This window comes from Solanum pennellii, chromosome 12 (genome assembly GCF_001406875.1).
Source record: "Solanum pennellii chromosome 12, SPENNV200".
NCBI lineage: Eukaryota > Viridiplantae > Streptophyta > Magnoliopsida > Solanales > Solanaceae > Solanum > Solanum pennellii.
This window is the reverse complement of record NC_028648.1, coordinates 73983329-73995596: the sequence shown is the minus strand read 5'-3', so window position 1 is coordinate 73995596 and position 12268 is coordinate 73983329. Positions and strand designations below refer to the sequence as shown.

At 33.4% G+C, this 12268-nt stretch overlaps 1 protein-coding gene across 4 annotated transcripts; it reads left to right on the top strand.

Moving 5' to 3' along the window:
• Nucleotides 1–6074: 6074 nt before the first annotated feature.
• LOC107006536 (probable serine/threonine-protein kinase PBL3) lies at nt 6075–8252 on the top strand. Of its 4 annotated transcripts, XM_027913445.1 has the most exons (7): nt 6075–6188; nt 6335–6672; nt 6749–6884; nt 6962–7098; nt 7219–7342; nt 7425–7844; nt 8114–8252. In XM_027913445.1, the coding sequence occupies exons 1-7, from the start codon at nt 6098–6100 to the stop codon at nt 8125–8127; spliced, it is 1260 nt and encodes a 419-aa protein (XP_027769246.1). In that variant the 5' UTR covers nt 6075–6097; the 3' UTR covers nt 8128–8252. The 4 variants fall into 4 exon arrangements, with proteins under 4 accessions (XP_027769246.1, XP_015060550.1, XP_027769245.1 ...); XM_015205064.2 differs by lacking the exon at nt 8114–8252 and having other exon boundaries at nt 6353–6672; nt 7425–8112; XM_027913444.1 differs by lacking the exon at nt 8114–8252 and having other exon boundaries at nt 7425–8112.
• Nucleotides 8253–12268: the final 4016 nt, after the last annotated feature.

Sequence of the window (12268 nt, the reverse complement as noted above, 5' to 3'; positions counted from 1 at the left end):
TTATGTTAATTAGACTTCAATTATGTTGTTATTGGTATGTTCTACTTATGATGGTGGTGTTATGTGTTTTACTTGCAATTTATGTGGCCTTGTCGGCGTTACTTTATGTAATATGATGACCATGGCCTTGTCGGCACTACTTGAAATATTTTTATGATTTGTGTAGTTTATTATGTGAAGTTGGATAATATCTAACTACATGATAAGTAATGTGAAAGTATATGTGTTCTTCTATTAATGCTATTTAGGTGATCGTGTTAGACTATGACTAAGTCGTTATGTGGATAGTCTTAGGATTGATGCATGTTTATTCCTACTTGACTATATGAGTCTATTATGGTCATATTGATGATGATATGGTAGTGTATAGGATGACTTAAAGATGATAATGGTTATTTCTATGTGCTTCTAGAATGACATGTGATATGTGTTCTTATGATGTTAAATCCTCTTAGTATTGTATGTATGAATGACATGAGACGGTAAATAATGTTAAGAGAGTCCTTATTGTGAAACCTTGAACCTAGTGGTAAGGTTATGAATGTTGAAGTCGAAAGTCGTAATGGTATCCTTCAAGTAAAGGAATGATAGAATTAAGGTTGGTTGGATGGAACGATATCATATCAATCCTTAGGTTAGTCATTATGAGCTTCTTGTCGCCATTGTAAGGTAGCCCTAGTGGACCTCTTTGGTAGGGTAAATGTGATTGAGTTATGAACTAAATATGGAACCCCTTTATATGAACCTTTAATGAACTAGATATGGAACCCCTTTATATGAACCTTTAATGTAAATTACTCTATGAGAACAAAGGCTAGCACCGAGTGAGTATGGTAAGGGAAGTAGCTCTAGTTAAAGGACGAGACAAGAGTATAAAGCACGCCCTTCATATTCCTTAATCATGTGCCTACATGGGATGCGTCCAAGTTCTACCTTTGGAAAGTACAACATCTTCATCGGAGTAGGTTAGAACTCCGGATTCCATGTCTAGCTATCATGGTCTATGTCGCTTATTGTCTATTCTCATCATATGGGATACCTACTAGCATTAGAGAAGTTTTATTAAGTTTAGATGGTGGTATGAGACGCTATCTAGACATTGCACAATATGCTTTGAAGGTGTTAGTTATAGTCCCTAGGACTTGTCCAAGACCATTACCTGAATGTCTTTATGAGTATTAAATAAGCTAATGAATGTAATGACTTGAGTTAAGAAAGTATGTTAAATTAATAAGTTATTACCTAGAGTAGCTAAGTGTTGTCTAGTTAAGGTGTGAAGGGGGCATAGAAATGGTCACTTCGTATCTTACCAAGATGAGTCTTAAGAATGACTCTAGTTAGGGAAGATGTTGATTATGTTAACATGATATAAGCCTCAGGTAGTCTTAAGGATTGTTTAGGTAATCTTGAAGAGGTCAATCATGGACGTTATCTTCTTTAATTACTTAAGTAAGTCTTTCGATAGCCTTTGGAAGGAGAATGCCATATTATCTATGTTTGATGTATTTGTAAGTGTGAGTATCTCATTACAGGTGGTCTTAAGGATCATTTAGGTGTGCCTAGAGAGGTTGTATGGGCGGTCTCTCTTTTTCTTACTTAAGTGAGTCTCAGGATAGATTTTAGTGAGGAGATTGCATGCTAGGAAGAGTTCCTTGTGAAGTTGAGAATCTTCACTGTAACCTTAAGGAATAGTCACTGTAAAGTGACATAGTTCACTGTAAGATTTCTTTAAAATGTGTTAAATTGCTTAAATGTTATCTTACGTGTTTCTAAGGTGTTAATTGTTATTCTTATTCTTATGATATGATATTTAAATGAAAGAGATGCATATTTCTAATAAATGTCAATTTTCATGATTTTATGCATAATGTCATACTTAGTACAAGTGTTTGTACTAACTCTATTCATTTTGTTATCTCTAAAGGTGTAGGTGAAAGGTGAGATGGATCGTGAAGGAGAGCTTGGATTCTAGAGTTATTCAAGCAAAGTTGAAGTATGTCCTCAATTGATTCGAGGGCATATATAGATGTCTTTTATGTATTTCATTTCAAAGTAATGTAATAGACTAACTATTTTCTTATATTCGTATTGTATGGGTCGTGTCCCAAGTATTTTTGAGTCTGAGGATGGAATATGTTGAGATTTAGCATTTCTATGATTTTATATGAAAAGTGGTTTTAAGATATTCGCGTGAAAAGTTTTAATTCCGCACTACTTTTCATACTAGTATATGCGATGAACGATACAGAAAGGGCTTGCACAAGACCTCGAGAGGTCAAGTACGTCAGTTATATTCCGAGATTGTCATATCTTCTAGAGTGTGGTTTCGGGATGTGACAAGCTATGTCAATTGTTCTTCAATAACTGACATGTGAGCAGTCAATGCTATCTTTTCTTCCTAAACTTGTCCAGACTGTTGTTCATAGAGTCATTTTCAGTTGTTAACTCTATAACAGAGTCAATAAGAACAACATCAAGATTTCTTAACCTTCTAACGCAATAGACACTCAAGCTTTGTTTAAGATCAAGGAGAGTTACGTTTTCTTCATCTTTCTCGATATCAAATTTTGTCATAAATGCGAACATGCCATCAAACACATTCTCAACGTCTTTAACAACTAGCATGGATGCATCTTCAGGTCAATCTGATTCATCTGACTCACTTGAGGAGTTACCCAAGACAGCAAGAGCCTTTTTCACAACATGATCAACAATTTCTCTTCTGCTTGACTTGTCACGGACCTGGTCCCTGCTTTTGTTCTTGTCTCCTCCGAACTTGACACATTTTTTGTGCTTACCATTTTTGCATGGGGCAGTCTCTAATGAAGTGTTATGGTTTACCACACTTGAAACACACGTCATTTGAGTTTTTAGCCTTGTTAAGATTTCTTTTCTTCATGAGAGATCCACGTTTTCTCACAATTTTTTGAATTCTTCCAATGGGATAGCCCATGTTCTCACTTATTTCAGGTACTTCACTTTGTGACACCTTGAGAGCAAGTGATTTGTCCTTTTTTGCATCTTTCTTCCTATTTGCTTCATTAATCGGATCCAACAGTTTGTCCTTTCCCTTGAGAATGATACCATCATTTTTGTTGTGCATCTCATCTTCAGAATTACTAGAGGAATTTTCCCATATTGCACCCGGTTAGCATTACCCCTTCCCTTAGCATTGCCAGGGATCTAGTCCCTTCGCATTACTTTGATGTCTTGACATTCATGCTTGTGGCTCTGAGAGTCTTTCATAAAGTGCCTTGGACTTTTGCATTTATGACAGAGGTCGTTTATGTTATCTGTTCTATTGGAGTTTCCCTTCTTTTGAAACCCTATATGTTTTTTTGACTATTTCTTTAAAACTTTTAGTAAAATAAGTCATCTCCTCTTCATCTTCAGAAGAATCATTTTGAGATACCTTTAGCACTACTTACTTCTCCTTCTTTCTATTTTCATCGTACTCTCTTATAGACTTGGAAACCTCTTGAGTTAGATCTCCATCCCTCACTTCCTTAGTAGGTTGTAAGGACCCTCACAACCTAGTGGAGCTGCCATTCCTCACAAGAATCTCTCTCTTGGTGTTGACCAGATAGAGAGCATCGACTTTGATACTAATTGATGGAATGTGTGCGTCCACTAACAGTTAATGGATCAGGTCCTTTGACACAGTAAGAACAGAATGTAAGAACTGACAGTAGTCAGCATCTATTATATGACAACAGACCAGGTCTCGTGACTCAGCAAGAACAATAGCTGAAACAAATGCAAAAATTAAATGGCTGTAAGTAAAATCTGCACAATGATTTTATGTGGAAACCTCCTTTCTCAAGGGAATAAAATCACGACCTGTCAAACAGGATTTTCAACCTTCTTCACTAATCTTCTCGAGGAAAAGTGAAACCCGGTTACAACCAATGTGAGAAAAAGTTATTAATCTCACAACTAAGTGATAACTCTATCACATACTGAGCCTAAGCAGATACGACACTTCCCACTAAGCTATCACCATTAGACAACTTAGAATTTGACTAAGGAACACACATGTTGTCCACTAAACCACCACGCTCCAGATGATTTTAACTAAGCGGATACAACACCGCCCACTAAATCAACTAGCTCCCAGTTGACTTAGAATTTTGAAGAAGTAGCAACAATGATGCCAACTAAATCAGTTACCTTTAACTGATTTAGACTTTTACACACACAAATAAATATCTGAGTCCTATATAAAATAAGAGCAGATTTACAATCTACGCAAGGAAGTATAACTCCTAAGACACACTCTAATGGCTACAGCTTGATCAGGTCCTTGTTGTGCTTGCCGGAGAATACTTCTTGAAAGTTAGTTTTTGCAAGTGTTCTTGAGAATTTTTAAGTTGCAAAAACTATAAAATGATAGACACAAAACTCAAACTCAATAAAGATGCTTCAGTACCATTATCATATCCTTTTGTTGAGTATGAGTATTGTTCTACCTTGAAATGGCTTTTTCTCTTTTAGCTTGTGTGTTTTGTTTTGCCAAAATCTTGTGTTAGTGTTGTTGGAGAAGAGACTACATTCAAATGGACACAAACCCTTGGGACAAGTCTATTGGCGGAGAGCCTGTTGTCATGAAAAGTCGTGCACCAACCACATCAGAGTTGGCAACTTTTTGACAGTTGTCTTTTCGTCCTTTTCTCGTACACAGATTTTCCGGGACCAGGTCCCTTGCTGCATTCTTTGAGAATTCCAGAAGAGACTTGTTGGCTGACTTCTTCCTTTGAATGATTGAATTTAACATGTTTTTTGTCATGTTGAAAATATCAATCATAAAGAGTCATTACCCGTTGGACAAACACCCTGATCCATTCTGATTTGTTCGGTACACTAGCACCTCACCAACCACCGACTGACGAGATAATTTTACATCTATAACCCATTATGCATCTAATGGAGAGAACTTTGTCGGGCTATGATGATCATCAAAACACTTAGAATATAATAGCTATTATATATAATTTTCTCAATAAAAAAAGGTCTAAAAATATTCAAAAGATCAAATATACACCTAAATGAATTTATTTTTGTGTTCATTAGAAAAAAAGAGTGTATGTGAGATATTTGTATGACATTATTCATATGAGTCACTTTTAAACGAGATGCACATCAACTCTTAATCACATAGTTGAGGGGTATAATTAGGTTGTTTTCCCTATAATTTTAGATCTTATCGTTAAAATAATAATGCACCCGTCTTCTCAAAATTCAAAATTCACCTCTCCATGGAAGCACAAATAAACTCATCAACATGTAATCATATCAAGGGTCTCAACCTGATTCATTACTACGAAAACCACTTTCACAAGCCAATTATAAAAAGTGAATTATATGTCCAGTTATTTCCGAACAATTTCCCTAATCATTATATCATAATTTAGTTTGTTAATCATCAAAATTATACCCCAACATGGATGTTGAAAAAAAGAATTTTTTTTGTACCAGAAAAATTTGATTAGAATTGTAAAATAACATATTTCACACTATATTATTTTATCTTTTTTGAAAATTTTCACCCTTCAAATTTTAATACTCCCTCCATTTCACAACGAATGACCTGATTTGAATTGACACGAAGTTTAAGAATATAAAGAAAACTTTTGAATCTTGTAGTAATAAATTAAACTTAGGTCAAATGCATAAAATTGTCCTTTGATCTTGTGCCCTTAAACATGCCACGTGAATAACTGAAATTAAAATGTTTCAAAAAAAAAAAAGATCATTCTTTTTTAAACCGCCTAAAAAGGAAAGGATATAAAAAAATGGAGGAAGTACTTTTTAATTAAAAAATAAAAAGCATCTAATTAATTTAAAAATAAAAAAGATATTATAAATTGCCAAAAGTATGGTACGTGGAAGTTAAAAAGGATGTTTTTGGTGATATGATAGTAGAGTCTAGAAAGAAGATACATATGGTGTGGCGTCCAAGTCAGGTTTGACCTTTTGCATGTTTAGCGTTAATATCGCAGAACCGCAGGTTGAGTTTACCTCTCATTATTAGTGCAGAAAATAATGAGATTTAGGGTTGAATGAATTGTCTTTCATCTTCAACAAATATTTTGATTATATGGGCAACTGGATAACCTGCTGCGTTCGTGCGCGGGATCAAGTTGCAGGAATTCCTAACGCTGGAACCTTGACGTTTCCCACCTCCACTGGTATTTTTCAATTATATTTTTGTTTACCTCCATTTTTCCAATCCAATGCTTTTGATTTGTTTTCATTGTTAGGAAATATAATGTACACTGATGAATGGGTATCGATCTCATATATATATCCATGTTTGTTGTGGTTTATATATCAGAATTTTCATACTATTCAGGAGGAACAGACTGGAGTCAACCATTACCTGTTCCAAACCAGAATTGTACTAGGAAAAAGAGAACAGGGATTGTACCAAGTCGAAGGTCTGAGAGTGAAATATTATCGTCTCCTTATCTAAGAGCTCTTTTGCTCTCTGAACTTACAAAAGCTACCACCAATTTCCATTCTGATTGCCTTCTTGGTGAAGGAGGTTTTGGTTATGTTTATAAGGGATGGCTATGCAAAGACACTCTTACTGCTGCAGCACCTGGATCTGGACTTGGAGTTGCAGTCAAAAAACTCAAGCCCAGAGGTTTGCAGGGTCATAAGGAGTGGCTGGTACGTTCTTTCCTCTTTTTCCTATTGATAATCAATTTCCTCTTATGTGTTGATGGATTTCTTAATTCATATATAGTCAGAAGTGAATTATCTTGGACAACTTCATCATCCAAACTTGGTCAAGCTCATTGGATTCTGCTTGGAAGGTGAAAACCGCCTTTTAGTATATGAATTTATGCCAAGAGGGAGCTTGGAGAACCATTTGTTTCCAAGTGAGTTTTTATTTCCTTGATATTGATATATATATTATGAGGTGTTCTTTAAAGATCTGAAACTGTGCGGTTTGCAGAGAGTGCACCAGTTCTTCCCTGGGCCACAAGAATTAAAGTTGCTATAGCTGCTGCTCGAGGTCTTTCCTTTTTGCATGATGCGGAACCACAAGTTATATACCGTGATTTTAAAGCTTCTAACATCCTTTTAGACTCGGTATATATACTCAAGAATTACTTTTTTTTTCTTACATGGGTACCTTTAATATGTTGATTGATTGGTGGGTGGATGTGTACTTACTACTTAGTGATTGATATTCATTTTCTTTTGGTGTAGGAATTTAATGCAAAACTTTCAGATTTTGGCTTGGCAAAATCTGGTCCAACTGGTGATCATTCTCATGTGTCTACTCAAGTTATGGGTACTCAAGGATATACTGCTCCTGAATATCTTGCTACAGGTTTAGTTATTTTCATTCCTAACAGTGCTGTTGCTTTATATCACTGCGGGCTAGTTTGACCGCGTGTGTTTGTATTTGGCAGGTAAACTAACAGCGAAATGTGATGTTTATAGCTTTGGGGTTGTTTTACTTGAGCTTCTTACTGGTCGTCGTGTAATGGACAAAAGAAAGGCTGGTGCAGAGCAAAATTTGATAGAGTGGGCAACGCCTTACTTGCATGACAAGAAAAAGTTGTTCAGGATTATGGACACCAAGTTAGAAGGGCAATATCCTCGAAAAGCAGCTACAATAGCAGCCACTCTTGCATTGCATTGTGTACATCCTGAAGCAAAAGGAAGACCAGATATGTCATTTGTGCTGAGTGCTTTAGAACAGCTTCCTTCTAAATATATGTCTGGTCGTCAATTTGGGGATCAGAAAAAGATGTCCAAGTCTCGACATAAATCGGAATCAACATTTCCAGGCAGTGTTAGGACAAAACACGCCTCCCGTGTTTCAGAAGGTACAAAATCCCCACCAGAACGATGAAAATTCGAGGTTTTTGGCTCATTGTTTAAAATTTTGTATCATACTTATTTCAAAGTAGCGACTCATATATATATATATATATATATATATATATATATATATATATGTTATTAACTATACCACATGAATTCGGCCAAAGTTCCAGGGGTACATAATATGCTAAGGTCAAGTGTAGGGTTCTCGTATAAAATATCACTAATTTTACAATATTGCTTGTTAATACAAATTACATGTTGGAAACAGATAACGCCAGTTGATTAATTAATGAAGCAAAGCAAGGAGGAGGATTTTTTGTATAGAAAGTTTGGACTAACTTTTGTGTCTAATAATGTATGTATGTATGATACTTTCTACTGCCGTCATATTAAAATGACTTACAATATGCAACTTCCTGACATAACGATTAGATTCGCATAGTAATCTCTATGAATTTTAAATCGAAGAATGTATTCTCCCGAGTCTTTCCTATTATCACCCACCTAAAGAGATAATACTACAAAATCGTATTGCATGTCTGCATAATTGTTTTAAGTCAATAAATAGACCTTTTAAGATTTCAAACTTTGTGAAGTTAACTTTTTTAAAAGAAAATGTTAAATTTATGAATAAATTAGTTCAAATAAATATTATAAATTAATACAATTCAGTTAATTATTTAAATTCAATATATATAAATTTAATTAAAGCCCAAAGCAAGCGTTAGGTCCCAAGTTTCCAAATATTTTTAGCAAATAATATTTGGGTCAAGATTTTGGTGAAATTACACCAAGTGTTTGACCCCAAGTTTTCTCAAGAATATTTGGCTATTTTAAAAAAGGAATAATTGTATATAATAGAAAATTAATAACCTAAATTAAATGGAGTAGCTACTGTTTGATTTAATTGTGCCCCATAGCAAACATTTGTCAGTCGCCTCTCTTCCAAAACTCTCGCTCGCCACTCTCCCATTCTCGCTTGCCACTCTCCCTCTGCTCGCCTCTCTCGCTTTATACAACAGAAGTGTATAAATTGTGTTTCTGTTTTGTATTAAGCGAGAGAAAATTGTAATACACATGCAAAAACATATATCTTCGTGCTATACACCTAATTATACAATTTACAAACATTTTACTTCGATTCAGTTGTATACAAATGCAAATTTTATACAAGTATTGTAGCGAAAAAGGCCAGCGAATTATACAATTGCAGTGAAATACAATAAACTCTAGTTTATACAACAGAAATATATAAATTGTATTTCTGTTTTTGTATAAAGCGAGAGAAAAACATATATCTTTTTTCTATATACTTATAATTATACAATATACGAACATTTTACTTCGATTAAATTGTATGCAAAGCAAATTTTATACACATATTACAACGAAATAGGCCAGCGAATTATACAATTGCGAATTATACAATTGCAGTGAAATAGGCCAGCGAATTATACAATTGCAGCGAAATAGGCCAGCGAATCATACAATTGTATATGTATAGTGATGCCAGCGAATTATACAGTTGTATATGTATAGCGAATTATACAGTTATATGTTTGCTATGGAGCATAATTATGCAAATTTTGCTATAGCATACAAATATGAATTTTTTGTTTGTTATATGTGAAAGTTACCCTTAAAAAATTTGATTTATACTCATAAATTCTAAAAATTATTAAAAATACTCATAAATTTGTATTATCTAGTTATAGTGAATATATTCTGTTAAAAAAAACTTATAACATAATTGATAACAATCAACAATAACAAAATAACAATATATGTAAGAGCACATTACAAAAAGAGCAATACATTAGAAAAGGTGCAAAAGTTTAATACTTTTCAATACAATCAAAGTTTTTTATAAAACGAGGGGAAGTCTAATACGATAGTCCCAAACCATCTAAAAAACATGAATAAAGTCTTGGGATGCAACTCATACAATTGTCCAAGACATAAAAGAAAAGACAAAAGAGAAATGGGTGATCACATCATCGGACACAATGAGGACTCACCAAATCTTCACTTGCTTGATCAACAATGAAGCTCTCGCCACGAGTATGAGAATCTATGTCACCAAATCTTGCATTTCATAAGAATGTAGGCAAGAATATGTATTACTACAATTAAGTACTAAATATGAAAGATAGAATAAACAACATAAACGTCATAATTAGTCAATATAAACCATGCACATACATCAATATCATAATAAGAAAGGAATATTCCTCAAGTAACCTTACTCATTCCTTGGCCAAGACTTCGGTTTAACTAACCTCATAGAAGGTATATCAAGCAACAATACAAGCTATTCATTCTTAATAAAATGCTGATTGTATAACCACAACTATTCATCATACATCTTTAATTACCACATCGAATTTATGTGTACTCTTACATGATCATATGACTTGTTTAAACTTATTTAATTGGATATATTTCAAAAATATAATTAATTGGTAATTAATTTTTGTCTTTTTAAAACTAATTGTGGTCTATATATAAGTTTCATATTCTAATAAGTGTAGTATCGACAATGTTTTTACATAGATATAAATTGCAATATATCTTACTAATGTCAAAGTGTAAATCTCATTGGTCATACATACACCATACTTGGAGATGCATCGATCATATAGGGGGTATATACATTTTGACAACCAGTAAATATTTCGACATACAAATTTTACAACGGTAATAAAAGATTAAATGCTACTTTCCAACAATAACATTTGATTACTTTTTTGTATAAAAGGAAGACAATCCCTAATCACAACTCAAACCCTCATAAACAACTTAAACGCCTCCATTTTTACAATGTCTTAAGCGTCTCAAACAACCAATGCAAAAAATGTTACAATTGTCATTGTGGTAATTCAACTATGTTAATGACGTCACACACCGATACAAATCCAGCTCGATAAGTCTTTAACTGTGCAGTTGCAGATGCTCTTTTGTTAGGTGGCTTGAAAATGAATCATTTACGAGTAACCCATAGATTTTTCAAGGAATTGCCAAATTTGAAATATTAAAATAACATCAAAAATTTGAAGAAAAAAAAGATCTGCTAATGACTTTCTTAAAAGAAGCCGAAGAGCAGAGGAATTACTTGAAAGTGTTGCTAAATATGTTGAAATAGATAGAGATCAACTAAAAGAAAGGTTAATTTTGACAGAAGAAAAAGAAAAATATCTAAAAATTATATTGTGTGATTTATTTTTTGTGTTTGATTTTTAGAATGTGTAACAAAAATGTAGTGCTGAATAAATAAAAAAAATTCTCCATATTTATTGCATTTTTATATATTTTATGTTTGATTGATAATGTTACAGATAAAGAGTGATAAAAATCTATATATTAGACATACAACTTTATTATCGATAATTGACTACTAAATAGATCAACAGTGATAGCGAAAATGACATATTATTAAAACATAGATTAATAAGAAATCTAAAAATCCTTCATAATAAAACATGTAAAACTATCATATGTATATTTTTCTCATCAAAAACAGCAAAACAACAAACCATTTTAATCATTTTCTTAAAAAACAACTTCAAAAACAAATTGTCTTAAAAAATCAACTATATCAAAAATCAATTGTCTTCAAAATCAGAGGAAACACAACTATCACAAAAATCAATTGTCTTCAAAAATTCGCTATTTGAAAAACTGTCTTAAAAGACCAACAAACACAAATGTCTTAATCATTCCTACCTACCTCACCATTAATCTCCATCACAGTATACATCACGTCTACTTCTTTTTTCCACTTCTGCCATATCAATGGCCAAGCCTTCTTCTTTCAACTTGTCCTCTTCGTCATTCCCTGGTATCTTCTTCTCTTTTTGTTCTTTCTCTTCTTCTCCATTTGATTTATTTTCTTCATTTTTCCTCTCATCGAGCTTCTCCTATTCACTTTCTTCTTCTTTCTTTTCTTCAAGCTTATTTTTTTTTCATCGTTCTCTTCCATCTTCTCCTCTTTTTTTCTAGTCATCTTTTTCTTTCTCTTCTTCTTTCATCTCCTCTTCCTTCATTTCTTCTACAACTTCATCAACTTCTTCAGCAAAGAATATTAATCAACTGTAGTAACATCATCATCGACGATAGCTAATAAAAAGATGTTGTCATCAACTGTTGGTGCTGAAAAGTTGTCATCTACTGCATGATCAGTAGCTAAGCATTAATACAAATAAATTACTTCGGAGAATTAATTTGTAAATTTATCTACCTTTCTTTTTTTGGTTCTTTTCAGTACTTCTCAATTTTGCTCTCGTACATAAGCAACAATTTTCACCAATGATTTCTCGAGTGATGAAACACGCTCACATGGATTTTCATCTTGAGAAGTACTTGGTACCGAATTCTCACAAGGTTGATTAGGATTGTGATCACTTAAACAATCATCCTCAACAAT

Coding starts and splice junctions, on each gene's coding strand:
- LOC107006536 (XM_027913444.1), top strand. CDS start 6,098: ATGGGCAACTGGATAACCTGCTGCGTTCGTGCGCGGGATCAAGTTGCA. Junction 6,673..6,748: donor AGGGTCATAAGGAGTGGCTG/GTACGTTCTTTC, acceptor ATTCATATATAG/TCAGAAGTGAATTATCTTGG. Junction 7,343..7,424: donor TCCTGAATATCTTGCTACAG/GTTTAGTTATTT, acceptor TGTATTTGGCAG/GTAAACTAACAGCGAAATGT.